The sequence below is a fragment of the Acomys minous genome (assembly GCF_964271855.1).
Source record: "Acomys minous genome assembly, chromosome: 8".
Classification (NCBI taxonomy): domain Eukaryota; kingdom Metazoa; phylum Chordata; class Mammalia; order Rodentia; family Muridae; genus Acomys; species Acomys minous.
Genome location: NC_140489.1, coordinates 41023530 through 41047783, shown reverse-complemented (window position 1 = coordinate 41047783; position 24254 = coordinate 41023530). Strand labels below are relative to the sequence as shown.

At 44.3% G+C, this 24254-nt stretch overlaps 1 protein-coding gene and 1 pseudogene across 2 annotated transcripts in view; one reads left to right on the top strand and one right to left on the bottom strand.

Moving 5' to 3' along the window:
- The window catches only part of LOC311602949 (coiled-coil domain-containing protein 170-like), a 28146-nt gene extending 9025 nt beyond the window's left edge, over window positions 1-19121 (bottom strand). The window contains exons 1-6 of the mRNA XM_084791628.1: window positions 18965-19121; window positions 17462-17677; window positions 11997-12125; window positions 7023-7279; window positions 5673-5808; window positions 2469-2774 (exon numbers count right to left, since the gene is read on the bottom strand). Of these exons, the coding sequence (XP_084647754.1) occupies window positions 2469-2774; window positions 5673-5808; window positions 7023-7279; window positions 11997-12125; window positions 17462-17482 (849 nt within the window). The 5' untranslated portion in view covers window positions 17483-17677; window positions 18965-19121. The remainder of the gene's footprint in view (window positions 1-2468; window positions 2775-5672; window positions 5809-7022; window positions 7280-11996; window positions 12126-17461; window positions 17678-18964) is intronic.
- Window positions 19068-23336, top strand: LOC311603401 (proteasome subunit beta type-3-like; annotated as a pseudogene). Its single transcript has 3 exons — window positions 19068-19084; window positions 20169-20748; window positions 23310-23336. The product of its transcript is annotated as a proteasome subunit beta type-3-like (transcript).
- The last annotated feature ends 918 nt before the right edge of the window (window positions 23337-24254 follow it).

The window sequence follows — 24254 nt, the reverse complement described above, 5'->3', positions numbered from 1 at the left end:
TCACAGCATTTCTCCTGCCTCAGTTTCCCAAGTACTAGTATCATATCTAGAGATCATACATCCTGATTGTTGTTTTAATAAAGAAGGAGAGCCAGGCGTAGTGGCACACGTCTGTAATCTCAGCACTCAGCAGACAGAGGCAGGTAGATCTCTGTGAGTTCGAGGCCAGCCTTGTCTACATAGTGAGTTCAGGACAGCCAAAGCTACACAGAGAAACCCTGTCTCAAAAAATGAAAAAAAAAAAGGAAAGAAGTAAAAAAAACCTTGATACACACGGATAAGATATGTTCATAGTGTGAAATAAAGCTGCATAACAGTTTTGTTGCTGTTCTTTGTGGCAGGCTCTTGCCACAGGGCTGCCCTAGAACGGACAATCTTACCCTCAGCCTGAGATTATTAATATATGTTGTCATGACTAGCTAATACAGTACTATTAAGCTAATATATTTTTTTAAAAGATTGATTTATTTATAATGTATAGAGTGTTTTGCCTGAATGTAACACCTGCAGTCCAGAAGAGGGCTATGAGCCATCATGTAGTTGCTGGGAATTGAACTCAGGACCTTTGGAAGAGCAGGCAGTGCTCTCAACCTCTGAGCCATCTCTCCAGCCCCTAAGCTAATATTTATTTAATTGAACTACAGTAAGCATTTACCATGTATCAATGCATTTAATCTTTGGACCACACTGAAAAGTAAGGAATGACGCCTCTTCACTCCCATTTACAAATGGAACTAAAACCACAGGGAAGAAGGGTGACCTGCCGAGGCACGCACAGCTGGCAGACGGGGGTGCGTGGGGTCAAAGCAGGGCTCCTGCTCTGGCCACGCTCCGGGGCCTCCAATACAACCAAGGACACCCTGTTCTCTTCTTCCACCTAGTAATAAAAATGCAACCAAAATCACATTGAGGAGCTGGAGAGATGGCTCTGTGCTGTAGAGTACTTACCTTTCAGGCTCAGTTCCCAACACCCAGGTCAGGGGTGGTAGGCACAGAAGTTCCTGGCTTATAGAGAAATACTAGGGAGAGCAGAGATGTTAAGCACACAGGGTTGTCTCTTCAACGGGAGAGATGTGCAACCTGTTTTCTGCCCAGAAGGCTGGGAGGGGATGTGATTATTAGCCCAGTGACCTTGGCACTATGCTACACTATGTGTGTGGCCAAGATGACCACATCGCATCCTCCCTCAGGCCCTTACTGTGAGTTTGTCAATCTATAGAAACTGTCTTTATGAAAGATGTCATGTGTAGTAAAATCTATAGAGCCCATCTTAATGGAAAATGTCACATGCGCTTTACAAAGAATTTCTTTTTCTTTTTTTTAAAAGATGTATTTATTATTTATACAGTATTCTGCCTGCACATACACCTGCAGGCCAGAAGAGGGCATCAGATCACACTATAGATGGCTGTGAGCCACCATGTGGTTGCTGAGCATTGAACTCAGGACCTCTGGAAGAACAGTTAGTGCTCTTAACCTCTGAGCCATCTCTCCAGCCCTACAAAGGGTTTCAATAAAGTTATGTCTACATTGAGCACACAGGATGGAGTTAAGTATCACTAGGAGTTAAGTTTTCACCAAGTTGTGCTGTGATTAAATATGCCTAAAATAAACTACTCTGGGTCAGATTCTTGAATTTTGAACCAACACCCATTACTGAGTCCTACTGAACTGAACCAACTAGCTTCTTGTCTCCCTCGGATCATTACTCTGCCGGCTATGGTAGTTGCTGAGACCAACCCCTGTAGTCAGGCAGCTCATAACTATTTCTAACTCTAGCTCTAGGGGGACCTGAGGCTCTCCTCTGGCCTCTACAGGCATGCATGTGCACAAGTAATGCACACATTCACATGCACACACGCACGTAAATAAAATAGAAACAAATCACTAAAAAAAAAGTCACAATGAAGCCAAAGAGCTTATTAGTTGACTAATATCACAATCTACATATTAAACTAATAAAGCAGGAGAGCTGGCGAGATGGCTCAGATGGTAAAGTGTTTGCTGTGCAAACATGAGGACCCACGTTTGAACAGTCACCACTCATATAAAAAGCTTAGTGCACACTCAACTGCTAGAGGCAGGCAGAACCCTAGAGCCCACTGCCCAGCCAGACTGCAAATCAGAGCCCTCCAATGAACACACCCAGGCTCAAGCTCAGGACTCCAAATACATTAGCATGCATATGCGTGTGTACACACACACACACACACACACACACACACACACACATACACACACACATTTAAAAAAACAAAATCAAAAAAGAATTAAGCTGGGCGGTGATGGCACACGTCTTTAATCCCAGCACTCAGGAGGCAGAGGCAGGCAGATCTCTGTGAGTTCCAGGCCAGCCCCGTCTATAGAGTGAGTTTCAGGACAGCTAAGGCTACACAGAGAAACCCTGTCTCGAAACAGACAAAAAAGAATTAAGCAGGAGAGAATAACTTCTCTGATGGTACACTCACAGATTTCCACAACTGTTCGTTTGTGCCCAGTTCCCGGATCCTCTCTTTCACTGCTTCCTCTGTGGCTAGGATGGGGCCGATGCTGTCACTCAGTAGAGTAGCCAGCTGACTGAGGAAGTTCTGGTGATGGGCTTGCTCGGGTGTAGCTTCCCAGCGGCAGGAAGATGGCAGTCTGCCCACCTCAAATGTCAGCTTTTCCTTGTGGATCGAATCTTGTTGACATTTATCCCCAATGTTTTGTCCATCAATTGATCCTTCAGAGTAAACAATGTTGTCTCTCTCAAGGTTGAAGGCTTCGCCATTGTCCTAAACACCAACCAACAGAGGCATTAAAATCCCCATTTGAAGCTTAACATGCAGATATTTGTGTCCCTTCTTAGGAACTATGTATACAGTAATAACAGGAAACCACAAGAGAAAAGACCCTTAATTTGAAACATTGGAGTCACATAAGAAGCAAGGGGACAGATTTAAAAAAAGAGATGATAACTGCAAAAAGTAGAAATTGAGCCAGGTATGGTGGCACACACTTGTAAGCCCAGCACTCGGGGGGGTGGGGGGGGTGGAGGGGCAGAGACAGTTGGAGGAATCTATCACAGGGTACCAGGAATCAAAGTCTAGTATCAGACTGTTAAAAAAAAAATGTAGGGCTGGAGAGGTGGCTCAGTGGTTAAGAGCACTGCCTGCTCTTCCGAAAGACCGGAGTTCAATTCCCAGCACCCACATGGCATCTTGCAACTGTCTGTAACTCCAAGATCTGACACCCTCACACCAATGTACATAGATTAAAGTTAAATAAAAAAAAATAAAATAAATTTTTAAAAATGTGCTTTTACCCACTGAGCCATCGCACTGACTCTGTTTGGTTTTTTGAGAGGTCCTGGTGTACAGTCCAAGCTACTGCAAACTAGAGAGCCCATAGCCCAGCCTTCCCCAGTGCTGGGATTACAGCTGTGGGCCACCATGCCCAGCTGGAAAACATCATTCTGTGACTCCTAATAACTGACTTGGGCAAGGGTCACCAATGACTACTGAAGCCATTATGTAAAGAGCCTTCAGGGAAATGTGTTTTCATAAGGAATTATACTTCTATAGGGCTGAAACGGTACCTCAGTGGCAGAGTGTTTGCCTAACATTCTAGAAGTCCTGAGTTCAATCCACAGTACGACAAGAATCAAAGAATCGTGCTTATCGAATGTAACAACCTTGTTAATGTAAGTGAAAGAAGTTGTATCTCTTCCTCCTGGACTATTTATATTGTAAATATGACAAGAAAGAAGAGAATGTTGAGTGTGTTGTTGTTGTTGTAACTAACAGGTATTTATTGTTGTTGGGTAGGTATGGTGTATAGGTGGGTGCGGTGCAAGTCCAGAGGTCAGAGGAAAACTTTGGGGAGTTGATCCTCTCCTCCCCCCATTGGATCTGAGGATTGAACAATGGTAATCAGGCTTTCTCAGCAAGAGATATTACCAGCTGAGCCACGTTGCTGGCCCTGCTAAGCTCCTCCCACTGGAGATGTCTGCCTGCTGAGTCAGCAAGTTCAGTTGCTGTTGGGATGGTTCTTGGGTGAAGTTCAGAGATAAAAAACAAAACAAGGGCTGGAGAAATGGCTCAGCGGTTGGGAGCACTGACTGCTCTTTCAGAGATCCTGAGTTCAATTCCCAGCAGCCACATGGTGGCTCACAAGCATCTGTAATGTGATCTCTGATGCCCTCTTCTGGCCTGCAGGGGTACAAGCAGACAGAGCAATGTATACATAATAAATAAGTAAGTAAATCTTTTTAAAAAACAAAAACAAAAAAAGTATAGTGGAAATCAGGATGAGTTTATATCATTAAAAACCTAGAGGGGAAAAGAATAGAAAAAAAAACAAAAAAGAACTGCTTGGATTGCAATTTTTGGAGAATATTTTTTTAAAGATTTATTTATTACGTGTACAGTGTTCTGCCTGCACATACACCTGCAGGCCAGAAGAGGGCATCAGATCACATTACAGATGGTTGTGAGCCACAATGTGGTTGCTGGGAATTGAACTCAGGACCTTTGGAAGAGCAGGCGGTGCTCTTAACCACTGAGCCATCTCTCCAGCCCCCTTGGAGAATATTTTTTAGACATGAGAGTTTCATAACAGAAGTTCAAATGGGGAAAAATGTTAAAAAAAAAAATTACTTGCTGGGAGTGGTGACACACGATTGCAATCCCAGCACTCTGGGAGGCAGAGGCAGAGGATCACAGTGAATTTGGGGCCATCCTGGTTTATAAAGTGAGTGTTGGATAGCCAAGGCTAGCAGAGAAACCCTGTCTCAAACAAACAAACACCCTCCAAACAAACAAACAAAAACTCAATTACTTGAGATGCATATAAAAACTGGAATTACATTGAAAGTACTTGCTGAATGTATGTGTGTCATACACATATATGTGTATACAGATGTGCACAGCTGTGTGTGTGCACACAGAGGCCACAGAAAGGTGTTGAGTGCCCCGTGCTATCACTCTCTGTTATTTTTTACTTTTGTTTATTTGTTTGTTTGGTTTGGTTTTTCAAGACAGGTTTTCTCTGTGTAGCCTTGGCTGGCCTGGACTCACTTTGTAGACCAGGCTGGCCTGGAACTCACAGAGATCCACCTGCCTCTGCCTCCTGAGTGCTGGGATTACAGGAGTGTGCCACCGCACCCGGCTCACAACAAGCATTCTTAACTGCTGGACCATCTCTTCGGCCCTTGATTTTTTTTCCTAAGGGATCCCCCACATTGACTGAGTCACACAGGCCCTTGTTTCACATAGCACACTGTGATCATCTAAGCTCACAATAAACTTTCACGGCCCCCTTGACAATGACCTGCCTCCTCCCCTTCTCTTCCAAGTGCTCTTCCTCCCGGAATCTGTACTGCTAGACGTCAATCGCCAAAAATTGATGACCAGCAACAACTTGGCTTGAGGTGCCTGGGCCTGCTGCTCCACATCCAGACACACAAAGCCCAGTGTGTTCATCTGCAGGAGCCAATCTGAACAGGAAATGGGCAGCTCCGGCATCTCATTTTCTCCCCTCCAAAGCTTTCTGTGAAATCACAGGGAACTTCCTGTCCTCCTGGCAGTACCACTGGCGTCGGGTCCACCATGCTTCTTCCGGTTTCCCATTCACAAAAGAATTGGCACCCTGCCCAACACTTACCCAGGGAAATAGTCAAAACTCCTTCTCACCTTCACTGGGAAAATATCCAAGGAGTCTTCTGGTCCTTTCGAATGTACGTAGGGAGAGCATCTGCTGGGGCAGGACCACCTTTTCTCCAGAAGCTGAGCCTTTCCTTCTGCCTTCTCTCTTTCCACCAGGAGCTCTCTGTGTTGGGTACCAGTGGTCAGTGATGCAATGAAATTGGTTCAACCAGTTTTCAATATGACTAAAAAATTGTTTTTGTTGAGACAGGCTTTCTCTGTGTAACACCCCTGGCTGTCTTGGAATTCACTTTGTACACTAGGCTGTCCTCAAACTCACAAAAATCTACCGGTCTCCGCCTCCTGAGTACTGGGATTAAAGATGTGTGCCACAATGTCCAGACATATATTTTTTTCACATTTAAAAACATTAATAAATGAGTCAAGTAAAAAAAAAATCTAAGCCGACGGTGGTGGCACACGCCTTTAATCCCAGTACTTGGGAGGTAGAGGCAGGTGGATCGCTGTGAGTTCAAGGCCAGCCTAGTCTACACAGGACAGCCAAGGCTACACAGAGAAGAAACCCTGTCTCTAAAGAAAAAAAAATCTAATAGACCTGTAACTTCAACACTATAAGACAAGTAACAAGGTGAGAAAAAAATCTATATATAGAAAAATAGCTCTTGATTTTTAATAAAAATCAAGGACATTAATTGAAAATCCAGTAAGGTTTGCAAATCTGAAACAGGACAAATATACAGCCACACCACAGTCAAGCTGCTACCAATTAAAAACTGCAAGAGGCCCATGTGAACTTCAAAGAGCAAGAAGGCAGATGGTGCACTTTCCAGCAGAAATAACAAATGACAGAAAAGAACATCTGTTTTCTGTCTATTGCTGTGATACAGACTATGAGCAATAGCAACTTGGTGGGAAAAGAAGATTTTCCTGTTTTACATTTCCATGTTAGAGGGTAACATGGAGACAAAGGCAAGGCGGGAACTCAGGGCAGGAACCTGGAGGCAGGAACTGAAGCAGAGGCCGTGGACAGTGCTGCTCACTGGTTTGCTCCCCATAGCTTGCTCAGCCTGCTTTCTTATATGGCCCAAGATCTTGTGCCCTCCCATATAAATCACTAATCAAGAAAATGCCCCACAGTCTTGCCTACAGGCCAGGCTTATAGAGATACCTTCTCAATTGACATTCCCTCTTCCCAGATTATCCACTTTCATCAAGTTGACAAAAACAGAAACAGAAACAAAATTAACTCGCACGCACTGAAAGCATCAGGTACTAAGTGAAATTCTACTACATTATCTGATCAGAAATACTGGCTTATATGAGATTTGGAAACATACGGCAAAAGACATGTTGGAAAACAAACTAGAAAATCCCTACCTTAGATGGTTCTCTAGGTCCACAACTCGCTCAGTTAGGTTCCAGTTGCCTCTTCCAAGATTCTGCGAATCTGTGTTTTTCATAACCTTAATTTTCATTAGAGAAGCAATAAGGTCCTGAAGGTTCTTGATGTCATCTCTCAGAGACATCATCTGCAGTGACTGCTGGGCGTTGTTTTCTTTGTAACTCTCTAACTCGGTCTTTATCTTTTGCAATGAAGTTTCTTTCATGAAAAGCTTGCTTTGAAGATTTCTCAGCTAATAAGAAGGGGGAAAGAAAGTGCAACTTAAAATAACCCGTCATGATGTTAGGTCCCTACAGCATAAAGTGAAGCCTTTCAAATCTGTTCCTTGACAGGATATCCTAATGTCTAAAAGCCCTTTAAAATAAAATACAATGGAGTTGTGCATGGTGGCACATACTTATGATCCCAGCACTCAGGAGACAGAATCAGGTGGGTCTCTGTGAGCTCGAGGCCAGCCTGGTCTACAAAGTGAGTCTAGGGCAGACTGGGCTACACAGAAAAACCCTGTCTCAAAAACAAAACAAAACAAAAACCCCAAAACCAAACAACAACAAAAATAAAATAAATACAATACAATGGAGCAGTACATTTGGAATAGTTTATCAACATTAAAAGTCCTAAGAGTCTTTAGTACTTCTGTAACTCCTAAATTACAGGAATAATGGGTTTGGGGATTTCTGTCAGAGAGGAGCAATGCTATAGCCTTAGCTGTCGCGCTTTTTGGTGTGGCTCACAGGTGTGTTCGCAGGTCTGTCTTGGCTCCTAGTCTCATTTGTGCTAGTGGGAAAAATAGAGGGAGAGAATCCAGAGGAGAGCAGATTAAAATGGCTAATGGTAGCTGGGTGTGGTGGTGCCTGTCTTTAATCCCAGCACTCGAAAAGCAGAGGCAGGAGGATCTCTGTGAGTTCAAGGCCAGCCTGATCTACCTGGTCTACATAGTAAGTTCCAAGACAACCAGGGCTATGCATAAATAAATAAATAAATAGCTGTGTGATGAAGGAGAAAGATGGCTCAGCAGCAGTTAAAAGCACTGGTTGTACTTCCTGAGGACCCAGGTTCAATTGTCACCACCCACATACTATCTCATAACTGTCTGTGTTGCCAGTTCCAGAGGAACTGACGCCCTCTTCTGGCCTCTGTGGTGCACAGATGCCCATGCAAACACTTATACACATAAAAGAATAAAAATTAAAATGTAAAGACAGATAAAGGGAAGAAGAGATCATAAAGTTATGAAAAGAAGTAAGAGAGACAGCTCGCTAGAGGAAAAGCAAGTCTAAGAACAGCAGAGGTCAGGGGAGGAGACCACCAGTGGGGTGTGGTGGCTCGCACTTGTGAGAAGATAAGGGTGTTCATTCAGGCCAGCCAGAGCTACATAGTGAAAGCCTGTCAATCATTGTCATCACCACTACCACCGCCACCATCATCACCACCACCACCACCATCATCATCATCATCATCATCATCATCATCATCATCCTCATCCTCACCACACCACCACCAACGCCACCATCACCACCACCATCACCACCACCACCACCACCATCATCATCATCATCATCATCATCCTCACCACCCCACCACCACCCAATTAATAAAGCCACAGTGATAGATCTAAGCCCATGCTCAGGTTCCAAATGAAAATGTTTAACAACATGAACTCATCAGTCACCAAATCTCCGGATTGAAATCCAGGTGTGTCTAGTTTTGCTTTGCAAACATCCGTTTTGCTCTTGATTTCACCCGCTCGAATGTCTGTCTACATGCTGGAATGAATCTACCTGCCTGGCTTCAGAGCGGCTCCTCTGAAGTGTATCAGCCTGACAGAGCGCGGCACATGCTGCCGGCTAGTCCTCCTAGGGCTAAGCAGCTCACTCCACCAGAGCCCAGAGCCACAGACAACCGGGAAGACAGTCAAAGCACGGTCTTGATGGCATTAGATATTGGGCAGATGCCTCAGGTAGCTCTCCTCTTTGCCAGGCAGGGCAGGCCACTGTCTCACTCACGTGACTGCTGAGCTCCACCAGCCCCGGCTAGGCAGAGTGCCAGCCTACTTCCTGTAGGCAGTGTGTGATGTCCCTTTGTTTTATATAGTTCCCAAGGGCTTCCCGACACCCTGCCCGCATCGGGACCTGGTTCCTGCTGTGTTTGCAGAGACTGGTAAGATGTGTTTCACAGTCTCGCTGTGTTTCTCGTCAATAATTGTGCCACTGTAGGCAACAAGTGAAGCCCCGAGCTACGGAAGTTCTGAGTGTGTGTGCATTGTTTGACAAGAGCCTGTGATGCCAAGGACCGAGGAATCTGACCCATGGGAAGAAGCCACTCCACTACAGAGACGTCCTGTGGAGACAGCTAACTCCTCCCCCAGTGCTGCACCTAATAAACGTGCTGAGGTTTCTGATTATTACGGTAGAAGGTGCGGTTCCGTTAGTGCACGCACAGCCACCTGACCCCAGCTTTTCTACACATGCATCTGTGTGTTGGTCATCTCTTCCTTCCCTCTGCGCTCCTAGTCAGGGCTGCAGACCCAAGCCATAGGGGTGGGAGTGTTGACCCAACATCTGTGTTTGCTAGTAAATAAAATACATGCTTCATTTAAGATGTATAGTGAATAAGTATCTCTCTCTCACGTGTGTGTGTGTGTGTGTGTGTGTGTGTGTGTGTGTGTGTGTGTGTGTACACCTGAAGAAGCTCTATGCGCATATAGGACAAATATGCCACCACCGAGCCACATCTGCCTGTCTAAATAGTATTTTGTTTTTTGGGGTTTTTTGGTTTTTTGGTTTTGTTTTTTGTTTTTTTGTTTTGTTTTGTTTTTGAGACAGGGTTTCTCTGTGTAGCTCTGGCTGTCCTGGACCTTGCTCTGTAGACCAGGCTGGCCTTGAACTTACAAAGATCAGCCTGCCTCTGCATCCCAGGTGCTGGGATTAAAGGCTGTGGTACCCACTGCATGGTTCCCAAGTAGAAGCCTATTGCTCCTATTCTAATCTAATAAACATTACAAGCCCAAGCCAGAGACAAGGGTAAAGGCCTGTCTCCAAGACTGACAACCCGAGTTTAGTCCCCAGGGTATGCATGGTGGAAAGAGAACCTTGGCATTTCACACACACACACACACACACACACACACACACACACACACACACACATAATTTTAAAAATAAACATAAATCAAGCCATGCACAGTTGTACACTCCTATAGAGGCAGTACTCCAGAGCTTGAGTAAATAAGGTGTTAAGTCTAAGATTAGCTGGGATTGCCTAATGAGACCTTGTCTCAAACATAAAAATTTGGTGACAGTTATTATTATATGGTATCCTCAGGTTGATGTCACAAACAGAAGTTTAGTGATTGCAACAAGATACCTGCTCCTCAGCATGAGTCATCTTTGCCTTCCCCGGAAACCCAGCATTTAGTCCCACAGGGACCCAATTGTCTTGATAAGGCAGTTCTTCCTCTTCACAGCATGCATGTCAGTTTTTTGTTATAATTAAGCTTATCTCTTTGTATAACATACAAAAATAATTGCAAAGTGTTCCTGTTCTATAATGGAGAAACAGGTGCAAGAGATCTATATTCGGATAAGGCCAGATATAGAAGGTATAAATATGAGCCTATTCAGTTGGTGGTTGTGTGGTTTAGCAAGTATACTGTTGAGATAAAACTCTTGCATAGGTGGACTGCAGCAGTGATGAGTTAAGAAGTCGCTGGTAATATATAAAGTCGAATATTGTGAGTTGAATACAAATTCTGTGCATTTTAAAAGTGTCTGCCTGCATGTATATGTGGCTAAAAGAGGCCGTCAGGTCCTCTGGAACTGGAGTTCCAGAGAGCAGTGAACTACCATGTGGGTGCTGGGTGCTAGAAATGGAACCTGGATCTTCTGTAAGATTGGTGGGTGCTTTTAACCTGTGTGGGAAGAGGAGGACTTCCCAAATAAAGCAGGCAACCACTCTGCACAAGGCTGGACAACAGGAGGAGACTATGGTGCTCCCGGGGAGCACGTCCCGTCGTCTGTCCCTAACATGAAACAGCTCCACGTATCCCCATCTTTGTGCTGCCCTTCAGCCCTCAGGGCTGCCCCTCTGGAAGGCCATCATCCCAGGTGCTCGGTGCTCGGTTGCTGAGTGCAGCACGGTGCAGCTAGGAAGTGCGTAGGGCTCCCCGAGGGTCGCCTGCTTTCCTTCATAATGTCCACTTGAAGCCGGATCGTCTCAGGTGTCAGTGGAATCCCCCTGGAGTTGTAATGGAATCATCGAGTCCAGCCCGTGCTTTTCCTTTTCCCTCATAAACTTGGTGTTCTGCACAAGGCCATCCATACTCAGTGTCACTCATATGGACAGGAAGAAACCCCACCCCAGACTGTGATTGGATGAGGTGCACATTCTTCTAGCCGCTTCCACAAATGCTGGCCCTGCTTAGATGTGAAAGTTCACATTGGTTATTGTTAGGCCATAATTTTTTATTTGCTTAAAATATTTTTTTTAATTTTATGCATATGGGTGTTTTTGTCTGCATGTATGTCTATGTGCCACGTGTGTGCATGGTGCCTGTGGAGGCACCAGATCCTCTGGAACCAGAGTTACGGACATCTGAGAGCTACCATGTGGGCTCCAGGAACCGAACATGGGTCCTCTGCAAGCACAGTCAGCGCTCGTCACTTGCTGAGCCATCTTTCTAGCCCCCATGTCATAAAGTGTGGGCATGGTTTTCCATAAGCAACCTGCTGACTTTCAAAAGTACTGAACTAGGCGCCATCTTCAGCATAGTGTTAAAGGTGGCCATGAGTACAAACTGTGCTCCTCAGTGATGAGAGAGTTCAGTATGAGGGGGTGGGAGGGACAGGGACAAAGCTGGGTTAGGATAACGCCTCATGCTGTTAGCAGAAATCTCTCTCCCAACCTTTATGGAAGACATAATCCCCACTTTTATTTTCTAAGCTGTGTACCTCAGCTAAAAGAGTCTTGTTTTTCACCAACAAGCTGGCAAGGTCAGGATGGACTGGGTCAGCTGCCTTTTTGTTGTATGTGATTGGGTTCCTGGCAGAAACCACTTCAAGAGGTACATCAAAGCAAGCCTAGAAAGAGAAATGGCCAGTTAATTAACTAAATATGTGCCCTGCGGATCAAAACCCACAAACGTTGTTGCCCACACAAACTCTTACAATTGCAAACAGGACCTGGATTTAAGATACTTATTTATTCTGAGCCAGGCTCAGTAGGGTATGCCTGTAATCCCAGCAGCACTCAGGAAAGCAGAAGCAGGTGGATCTCTGTGAGTTCAAGACCAGCCTGGTCCATAAAACAAGTCCAGGACAGCCAGGGCTACACAAAGAAAATCTGTCTCAAAAAAAAAAAAAAAGTATTTACTCTGAGATACTATCCTAGCAAACCCCCAGTTTTCAGGGAAATAGCCACGATCATGCTAACCTGCTTTACTTTCTGCTAAATAGAATACTCACCTGTCAAAGTTTCTACTGGCAGGAAGCAAATGCAGACTATCTGAATTGTGTGACGTGATCTCCGAAAGTACAGGAATCAAGACAACATGCACAAAACATCTGGAGACATTTCCATGTGTACCTAATAATTCTATAGAGGGCTGGGGAGAGGGCTCAGTGGGCAAGCATGAGATCAAAAGTTCAGATTCCGGGGGCTGGAGAGGTGGCTCAGAGGTTAAGAGCATTGTCTGCTCTTCCAGAGGTCCTGAGTTCAATTCTCAGCAACCACATGGTGGCTCATAGCCATCTATAATGAAATCTGCTGCCCTCTTCTGGTGTGCAGGTGTACATGCAGGCAGAACATTGTAGAACATTGTATAAATAATAAATAAATAATCTTTAAAAAAAAAAAAAAAAAAAAAAAAGAGTTCAGATTCCAGCAAATCAGGGCCCTGAACACACCTGTAGCCCACCCAGGGCAGGGCAGGGTGGACACAAAAGGATTTCCCAGGCTTGCTGGCTGCCAGTCTAGACGGGAGTGGAGGCTAGGGGGACGGAGGCCTACAGCTCCAAGTTCAGGGGGCAAGTCTGCCTCAAAGAAATAGAGGAAGATAAAGAGCTCCCAACATGCTCTTCTGCCTTCCAAGCATGTTTGCAGATGAACACAGATATAGACATAAGTGTGCATACACCTCACACATACACACAAATGCATGTGCACTAAGAATTTTTAAAGTAGTTTCTGGACAGATAACAATTTAGAACACATGTGGCTCTTGCAGAAAATCTAGATTCAATTCCTAGCACCAGAATGGTGACTCATATCTATCTGTGGCTCCACTTTTAGGTGATCAAATGCCTTCTTCTGACCTCCAAGGGGACCAGGCACACATTGTGCAGCTACACACATGAAAGCAAAACATTCATGCACATAAAATAAATCTAAAAAGAAAGAGACAAGTCATTTCTAGGGCTTAGAGAAAGGTTAGGGGCACCTGATGCTCTTCTAGAGCACGGCACCCAAGTCAGGTGGTTCACAGCTACCTGTTCAAGACAAGATAACGTCCTCTTTTTGGCCTCTGAGAGCACCTATACTCATGTGTACACACACACACACACACACACACACACACACACACACACACACACACACACTAGCACTCTGGAGGTGGAGGCAGAAGAATAAGACATTTAAGGGCATCCTCAACTATATGTTGAGTTTGAGAGTAGCCTAGACACAAGCAAGATAGTTGAAACAATCGAAGTGATTTCTCACTAGTAACACAGAAACGGGAAAATAGCAGAATGGCGTCTTTAATGTACTAAGAAAAATGTACCATATTTCATCCATTCCAAGAAGCATAAATTTTCATATTTTCCTTTATGGTGTGTGTGTGTGTGTGTTTCCTTAGGTGCCATCCACCTTGTTTTTTAGATGTCTCTCACTGGCTTTTTGTTCATCCAATAGGGATCTGCCTGTGTCTCTCTATTGTCTCTACAGCGCTGGAATTTTGGGCTCATTTGGCTGTGCCTGTGGGCTCATGTGGGTGCCAGAAACTGACCTCTGGTTCTCATGTTTATGATATATGCAGTTTAAAAAGGGAATATTTCTCCAGCCTCCCACATTTTCTTATCTTGGCAGTTGGGGTGGCATTTTAGAAACAATTCGCTTTGTTTGTACTTAGCTGGAAACATACGCTCATACTGAATTAAGTTATGTCTAGGTGTGTGTTTGAGAAGGGTCTAGATATACAGCGCAAGCTGGACTCAAAAAAACTGTGACCCGCCTGTCTCCCAAGTACTTGGAATATGTGCCTAGATTATTTTTTTAATATTAAGAACAGGCCAGGTGGGCTGGAGATATGGCTCAGAGGTTAAGAGCACTGGCTGCTCTTCCAGAGGTCCTGAGTTCAATTCCCAGCAACCACATGGTGGCTTACAACCATCTATAATGTGATCTAATGCCCTCTTCTGGGCTGCAGGTGTACATGCAGGCAGAGCACTGTATACATAATAATAAATAAATAAATCCTTAAAAAATATTAAAAAAAAAAAAAGAACTGGCCAGGTGCACACCTTTAATCCCAGCACTTGGGAAGCAGAGGCAGGTGGATCTCTGTGAGTTCCAGGCCACCCTGGTCTACAAAGCGAGTCCAGGATAGTCAAGGCTACACAGAGAAACCCTGTCTCGAAAAACAAACAAACAAAAAAGATTAAGAACAGAATAAAGACATTTTATACAAAGAGTTTACTACAATGTGTGCTTACTTTAGAAAGCTTCTAATGATGCATTCTGCAAAGAGAGAAAACAAGCTTATCAAGTGTGAGACACAGGAGGCAGACATGCTGGATGCTGTGGCTAGTGCCTATAAGCCCAGCACTTGTGAGGCCGAAGCAGGAACACTGCTCTGAGTCTGTGGTCAACCTGGACCCACGGAGTATTGCCAAAAGAGTGGAGAGGGAGGACAAAAAGAAGAACAGAATAGAATATGATGTGAGTCCTAAATGGTAGTAGGAAATAAAGGTACTAAAAGGCTGGGCTAGAGGGATGCCTCAGTGGTTATCTCCAAGGCTGGTAGCTGGCTTCTAGCCTAGCAACTGTGTTCAGAGAGATACTGGCTCAAAAGAATAAGACAGAGAGTGATAGAGGATCCAACTCCCTCCTCAGGTTTCCACTTGCCCGGGCACAGGCTTGTACACTCACAGGCACATGTGTACATATACCATACACAATTACATGCATCACAAATATAACACACACACACACACACACACACACACACACACACACACACACACACACACACACACCATAAAAGCAGTATGGCAGCTTGAACAAGGAATGCTCCTCCAATCCCATTAGGGTCAAGCACCGGAACACTTGGTCCCCATTGGCTGACACTGTTTGGGGAGGTGCTGCTGGAGGAAGAACATCACTGCAAAGGCTTTGCCAGTTTAAAGCATCTTGCCACTTCCAGCTGGATCTCTCCCCCCAGGCTTGTGGTTGAGATGTGATCTCTCAGCTTCCTGATGCTGACATCACTCACACCTGCTTGCTTGCTGCCATTACTTCCCACCATGATACACTCTTAACCGCCTAGAGTCATAAGCTGAAAGAAACTCTTCCATAGTCACTTTCTGTTGTGGTGTTGTACCACAGCGATAGAAAAGCAACAATACAAGCACTTTTTTTTTTCTATTTAGAGACAGGGTCTCACCATGCATCCCTGTCTGTCCTGAAACTCAATTTGTAGGCCAAGCTGGCCTTGAATTCATAGATCTGCCTGCCTCAGCATCTCTAGTGCTACGATTAAAGATGTGTGCCATCATACCCGTCAGTAATTTCATTTTTAAAGGTATACTTATTAAGAACAGAAAAAGAGCCAGGCAGTGGTGGCTCATGCCTTTAATCCCAGTATTTGGGAGGCAGAGGCAGGCAGATCTCTGTGAGTTCAAGGCCAGCCTGGTCTACAGAGTTCCAGGACAGCCAGAGCTGTTACACAGAGAAACCCTGTCTCAAAAAAACAAAATACAAAACAAAGCAAAAAAGAACAGAAAAAGAAGTACTACAAGAGTTTAATATTAAAAAATTCAAATGACTAAGATTTTAGTTAACTCTGCTGAATATATATATGTGTGTGTATATATATATGGTACTATAATAAAACTATTAAGAATTTCATAGATGCATAAAGTGTATTTTGATCAAATCCACCCCAATAATAAGAGCTTTATAGGTGTGGAAATAATCCCCATCAAGGTCATGAACAAAGTCTATGAACCCAGCAGCACCGCAGTGCACCAGAGAAGAGTTGGACCATCTTGCGATGCTACTAAATCACTGTGGCTACTCTCTAGTGGGATTTCCTAATCTATAAAATGGTAAGATCAGAGACCCTCTGCAGTGGGCTTTCATTTTGACTGGGAGTAATGGGCACTAATAAACTGAACTACCAAATATAGGCGACCCCAAAACTTATTGGAGGTGTCATTAGATCTAGATGATTCACTTTTTTTCTTGATCTGGACTTAAACTTATGGCTCAGCAGGTAAAGGCACTTGCTGCTAAACCTGAAGGCTTGAGTTCTGTCCCTAAGACCCATGTGGTGGAAGGCGAGAACTGACTCTCACAGGTTAAACTCTGACCTCCATAGATACACAGTAGATAAATAAATACCATTTTTAAAATGTAAGTGGAAGAAGACTGGCACGATAGCCTACCTGTAATTCCAACACTAGGGAAACAGAGGCAAGGGCATCAGCATACGTGTGAGGCTTGTCTGATTACATAGAGTCAGGCCAGTCATGGATACAGTGTCAAAAAAAAAAATACAAGGGCTAGGTATGGTGGCTCACACCTGCAAGCCTAGAAGTCTGGAGGCTGACGTAGGAGGAGACATAAATGTGAGGCTAGCCTAGACCATAGCCTGGGCTACAACCCGGGCTATAGGGAGAGGACATGTCTCAGAAAGGAAACAAGAAAGTAGAATAGAATTTAACCTCATTTTTTTTAAACATTTGTTTTTGTGTGTATGATCAAGTGTGTGCCACAGCTTGCATGTGGTGGTCAGAGGACAACTTTTGGGACTTGGTTCTCTCAGTCCAACTCACGGGTCCCGGGAATCAAACTCAGGTCATCAGACTCGTGCAACAAACACCGTTACCTGTTGAACTCTGTCAGCAGACCCCTGAATTTATCTTTTGTATAATTCTGAAGCAAAGAAATGCTAAGCCACACCAACAAATGGACAACCAGAAGCAAACCGTCCCTTTCTTAGATTGGTTCTCAACAGTACCCAAACAATGGTTTGCTTCCTTCTGAAAATGGGGACACAGAACATGCCAGGGTCCAATTCACCACTGGAACATTTTCCCAAGCTGTGAAGTGACAGGTGGCTGGCTTCTGGTGGCTAAGCCTCCCAGGCCTCTTTGCTTAGGTTATTAGCAAGCCTCCCTGGACCCGAGTGACTTACAGACTGGAGTGGCCTTGACATGCTAGAGGCACCGGAAGCATGAAACAGATCCACCGGTCACCCACGGTGCTTCCAAGGGAAGTTTCTGTATAGTGCTCAGGAGAAGAGGTTGTGCTCTGTCCAGGGCCGACAGCAAAGACTTCTAGAAGGTTCCAGTAGTGTCTCAGAAGGAGCTGCCTGCTGAACTTGTTTCTTGGAGACAACGTGAACCTAGTTCTGAAGAGAATGTAAAATAGTTGAAGGGTCATTTGGAGTTATAGGAACATATTTTTTCTAAAATATTTTTATTTACATTATATTATACATTTAATTTTTAATTATATATTTCTAATATATGTATAGATATACACGTCATTCCTAAGGCTATGTCTGAATCATAGCTCTATGACCTGTGAATTTCCCTCATTTTTAATTTTTCAACCAATCAAAAATACTAACTATAGCACTCAAGAAACATCCAACCTATAAAAGCTCAAATGTAAATTGATAATATGCATATGATAGTTTATAGAGTTCTTTGTGCCCCAAAGGAAAGCAAAATGTAACCTATATATATATATATATAGGTTTCTTTCAGTTATCAGGATCAAAACCAAAGTCCTTGAGTGTGCTAGTGTTACCGGAGGCCAGGTCTGGGCTGGGTGTTCTTTTTTAATATTTACTTTATTGTATGTGCATATGTGTGTACCTGAGGTCTGTATATGAAGTGGGTATGTATATAAGCCCTCAAAGGTCAGAAGAGGGCACTGTGTTTCCTGGAACTGAAATTGTGGGTAGTTGTGAACAACCATGTGTGTGCTGAGAATCGAATCCGGCTCCTCTCCAAGAGAAGTGAGGGTCCTCCATCACTGAGCCCTCCCTCCAGTCCTGTGTTCCCGGGTTCTTGGTGTCTTACTAAAAGCACTGAAGTAAGCACACACAGATATGCAGAGCAGCAAGGAAAGTGTGTGAAGCAGAGGGTTAGCTCACATCAGATTACCCTAGAGTGGTGGCCACACACGTCAGGGTACTCAGGGGCCCTGTTCATCATTTAGAAGTTCCTTTTTTGGCGGCTCAAGAGAAGGAAGAAGGCCAAAGAGATGTTTATCCAGGTAAAGCTGCGTGCCACCACCGAACGCCTGAAACCTGAGTTTTAATTCCTAGGACTCATCTGGTAGGAGCAAACTGGCCCCTGAAAGTTGTCCTCTGACCTCCAAATGACATATGTACTTGTGTATACACACACACACACACACACACACACACACACACACACACACACACACCTGCAAGTTGTCCTTGCACAATGCTAAGTACACATGTGCACATATGTAAATAAAATTGTTTTATTTAAATGGAAGTTGAGTTCTAGCTAAGATTATTTAAGGTCCCAGCTTACTTTCTACAACTCTGAAAACCCCACCTCATGTTCTCTGTGTGTCTTACTTTCATACACATAAGATACAGTTTGCTATAGTTCACTTAGTAGAAAGAACAAAACTTTTTTTTTCTTTTTTTTTTTACCATATCACGATCAAGAGAAAATCCCAAATCCAGGATCAATTTCCAGGAGACACCTAAATGAGCAGGCATCCTGAACAATTTGCCCGTGGAATGTTTGCACGCCATGGAAACCGTTGCTAGGTGAACACATCACAGAGAGCAAGGAAGGCAGGGCCCTCTCAAAGGGGCGGTTAGACCACGGTTATTTTCCTAAGGAAGTAAAAGCACACAGTATTTTTCACCAAGTGTTAGTGAACATTAAAAAATAAACAAACAAACCCAAGCAAACAAAAACAATGCTTAAGAAAGTGAGCCTACCAAAGTGAACAAACACTCCATCAAACATAAACATCCTATTTGGAGGCTTTTGTGGAATAGACCCCTAAGAGGATAAAAAATGATGGTTCTACCCACTATTCCTAAGGAAAAGATTATTATCTCAAAAACTAGAATTTTTATTCTAGGAAAATATTTTCACAGCAGAGAAAGTTTGTCATATGTATATATATGTATATGTGTGTGTGTGTGTGTGTGTGTGTGTGTGTGTGTGTGTGTGTGTAATGTTCTGGATACCAAAATAGCTAAGAAGACACTTCAAATATCAAATAATATTGATAGACTGACCTCATTGCAAGTTCTGAGTCAAGGGTGAAGCCTAGGCATAAATATTTTTTAATCTATAAGATCATTCAAATGTAAGTTTAGGGATGAAACTGACTGTCCACTGTCTATTTACATATAATAAAATTAAGCAGAAAGAAATTGATTCACAAGAATGAGATTAGTAGATAATTAAACCAGGAAAAACAACATTTTCTCTGTAAGATTTCTAAAATGAAATCCTCTGAGGTTTGGGTGTAGCTCAGTGGTAGAAGGGCTTCCCCGGAGGCACAGAGGCCCTGTGCTTTCAGTGTTGGTAAAAACTTGACTCAATTCTGAGGCCCTGCTTTTTCTAACTTTTCATTCTTTAAAGTGGCAGAGAAAAAGATCTGCCCTGCAACACACGGTGACAGCATCCTGCCAGCACAGGTGTGTAACAGGCCTGTGAATCCAGCACTCAGAGGCAGGAAGTTTAGAAGCTGTAGGCCATCCTCAATTACCTAGGGAGTTCAAGGCCAGGCTGGGCTTATGAGACCTTGTTAAAAAAAAAAAAAAGCCAGGGAGAGCATTGGCCCAGAGAAAGCCAGAGCCAGCTTGCAGGCACCATAGTGGTGGCCTCTAACAGAGAGGCCGTCATGATCGTGAAGGGAAAGAACCGTGTGGCCATCGCTGCAGACAGACATTCTGGGATGCAGGGCCAGATGGTAACCATAGACTTCTAGAAGATCTTTCCCATGGGTGACAGGCTCTACATAGGCCTGGCTGGGCTGGCCACCGACAACGTCCAGACAGTCGCCCAGAGCCTCAAGTTCTGGCTGAACCAGTACCAGCTGAAGGAAGGTCAGCCGATCAAGCCTTACACCCTCATGAGCAGAGTGGCCAACCGCTTGTATGAGAAACCGTTTGGTGCCTACTACACAGAGCCTGCCATTGCTGGGTTGGACTGGAAGATCTTTAAGGCCTTCATTTGCTCTTTAGGCCTCATTGGCTGCCCCATGGTGACTGATGGCTTTGTAGTCAGTGGTACCTGCTCTGAACAAATGTACAGGATGTGTTAGTCTCTCTGAGAGCCCAGCATGGATCCAGAACACCTGTTTGATACCATTTCCCAGGCCATGCTGAATGCTGTGCACCGGGCTGCCATATCAGGCATGGGCATCATTGTCCACATCATTGAAAAGGACAAGATCAAGCCGGGCGTGGTGGTACACGTCTTTAATCCCAGCACTCGGGAGGCAGAGGCAGGCGGATCATTGTGAGTTCATGGCCAGCCTGGTCTACAAAGTGAGTCCAGGGCAGCCAAGGCTACACAAAGAGACCTTGTCTCAGAAAAAATTTTTTTAAAAAACCACAAAAAACAGATCATCATCAGGACACTGAAGGCCTGGATGGACTAACCCAGTTTTCCTTTTTAATAAACTCACCTCTTAAAAAAAAAAAAGCCAGGCTTGTGAGATATGCATGTAACTGATTAAGAATTTGAGGCCAATCTAGACTACACAGTGAGATCATGTTTCAAAAAACATGTAATAACATAAGCAATAACAAAACAGTATGGACATATGTTATTTGTCTTCATATGTGTATCTACTGTTTCTTTAGCAAAGTGATAGGTTATGATGGAGATCTTTATGTTTACTATTAATATTAATGTTCTGATTAATAATGCTTTCATATATACGTCTTTCTGTGTAAATATTACTGTAGGATAAATTCTTAGAGCTGAAAACCTAAATTCCCATTTAGGTTTTTGGTTTTTAGTTCTTCAAGACAGGGTTTCTTGCCGGGCGTGGTGGTGCACGCCTTTAATCTCAGCACTCAGGAGGCAGAGGCAGGTGGATCGCTGTGAGTTCGAGGCCAGCCTGGTCTACATAGTGAGTCCAGGACAGTCAAGGCTACACAAAGAAACCCTGTCTCGAAAAACCAAAAAAAAAAAAAAAAAAAAAAGACAGGGTTTCTCTGTGTAGCCTTGACTGTCCTGGACTCACTTTGTAGACCCAGCTGGCCTGGAACTCACAGAGATCTCAGTGCTGGGATTATGGGCATGCACCACTCAACTGGCTTAGGTTTTTGTTTTGTTTTGTTTTGTTTTTGTAGCACAAAATTTGTTTAGCCTAGATCAGCCTTGCACCTCCACAGTGAGGACCTTTGAGGCATTGAGGCACGTACCATTTCACCCTGACATTTAAATAGATATATATTTAAAACAAGGTCTCAGTTATGTACCTCTGGGCTAGAACTCCCTATGTAGATCAGCCTGGCCTTGAACTCACAGAGATTCCCCTGCCTCTGCCTCCCAACTGCTGGGATTAAAGGAGTGCGCCACCATGCTACATTTAAATTTTTGATAGATATTATGACATTAAAAATGGGCCTAGGCAAAAATGATACAGAGTATTAGTAGTGACTGCCATTATTAAATTTAAATAGTTTGTCTTTCTAGTTTCAGACAAAGGGTCGTTTTTGTCTTTACTTATTTGCTCTGTCTTCAGTATCCTGCAGAACTGCCTTTCTTTCTATGAAATGTATCCTCATTTGCTTTTTTAAATTTTAACTTTTTATTGATTCTTTGTGAATTTCTCATCATGCACCCCAGTCCCACTGGTCTCCCTGTCCCTTTGTGCTTGCCCTTCACCCTTGCAACCTCCCCAGGAAAAGAAAAAAATTTCATTCTGGGAGCTGTAGTGTATCACAATGTGTCTGTCAGTATCCACTTTTGTCTACACGTCTTTACTTGCAAATGTTCCTTGCAATGAGTCATTGGTCTGGTGGGAGGCCTCTGGCTTCTGCTACACCATCAATACTGGATCCTCATGGCCACTCTTCTCGGATATCCTGCTGTTGCCCTGTATCATGAAGATCCTGCCGCTTTGGATCTGTAGGACATGGTCCTTCATGCACACCAGAAGTTCATAGATGGGGTAGATGTTGTGGTGGGCCAACTCAAAGCCCTAGCTCTCGGCCTGGATGATAGCTGTTGGTCAGCCCACCAATTCTCCTGCACTCACACGTCCAGGGTGAGCTCTTCAGCACTGCTCTGGCTAGCTAGCTCACCAAATGTCAAAGCTGGCAAGGGCCAGAGCCAGCTCTCTTGCTCTCATGCCTTCAGAGCTGGCTCACCTGAGGGTACAGCTCTATTGTGCTGTCCAGGCTAGGTGCAGGGCCTGCTTTCCCAAGTGTCATAGCCTGTGAAGGGCAGGACCAGTTCTCCTGCTCTCACACTCCCATGATGTCCATGTGAGGAGTGGGGCCATGTCTGCACAGCCCTTAGACATCAGCATGCCTCCAGATGGCAGCCCAGACCAAGGACAGCTGCCTGGTCTTTGCTGGTAACAGACCCCTGATGCAGGGCCACAGACTCAGGTATGGCCCTCGGTGGCCACATAGGCCAGGACCACACCATGGCCTTAGGGGGCATTGCCAGCAGCTACTCATTTCAGGCTGTTCCTCACTACTCTCCAGTCTCCAGATCCTTCCACTTCTGTAGTGAAAAGTTTTGGTGTCTTAAAAAACTCAGTCATGTTCATATAAACATCTTTTTGTTTTAATCCCAGGTGTAGGATATAAAGCTTATTCAAATTGTCCACAGCAGCAAACTTTTTGCCTTGTGCAGGCTCTGAGAGGGCCTCTTTGCCAGCTGCAGATAATTTAATTCTTAGCGCTCTGGAGAGGGAATAAATGCCAGAGCCAGGAGAGAGACAGGGGTGCCGAGAAAGAAGGAGGAGGCTGCTGCTCCCCCTGCTGCTCCTGGTTGCTGTTGATGCAGTTCGGCGAGAAGCTGGAGATATCCTGAAACAAAGATTGGACTTGCCCCAAGGAACTCAGTGACCCTAACTAGCAGAAAGTAGTGAAAGAGAGCTATGCCTCCTTTCCCCACTAACCTTTTCTCTCTTACCTAATGTTGGGTTGTTGGAAGGATTGGGGTGAAGGGAGGTAGAGGCATACAAATTCCAATTGAAATAGATTTTAAGATTTTATTAATTTATTCATATTACATCTCAATGGTTATCCCCTCCCTTGTATCCTCCCATTCCTCCCTCCCTCCCATTTTCTCCTTACTCCCCTCCCTTATGACTATGACTGAGGGGGACCTCCTCCCCCTGTATATGCTCATAGGGTATCAAGTCTCTTTTTAGTAGCCTTCTATCCTTCCTCTGAGTGCCACCAGGCCTCCCCATTCAGGCGACTTGGTCAAATATGAGGCACCAGAGTACATGTGAAAGTCAGACCCCACTCTCCACTCAACTGTGGAGAATGTCCTGTCCATTGGCTAGATCTGGGTAGGGGTTTGAAGTTTACAACCTGTATTGTCCTTGGCTGGTGCCATAGTTTGAGCAGGACCCCTGGGCCCAAATCTGCCTATCATAATGTTCTTCTTGTAGGTTTCTAGGATCCTCTGGATCCTTCAACTTTGCCATTCTCCCATGCTTCTCTCATCTAGAGTCTCAATAGCATGTCCTCCCCTCTGTCCCAGTTTCCTGGTTAGTGAAGGCTTTCATGGGACATGCCCCTTGGGCTAGTATGCAGATATAAGTGAGTATATACCATTTGACTCTTTCTGAAATAGTTTTTTAAAGTGAACCTCCAAGTTTCTTTTTCTCTGACATCTTTCCACCACTTACTTGCTCATCTTAGTAGTAGTGCCCAGGGCTTCTGGGTGTCTAGGGTCATCTCAGGATTGCTATGTCCCAGCATGCCATGTGGCATGGAG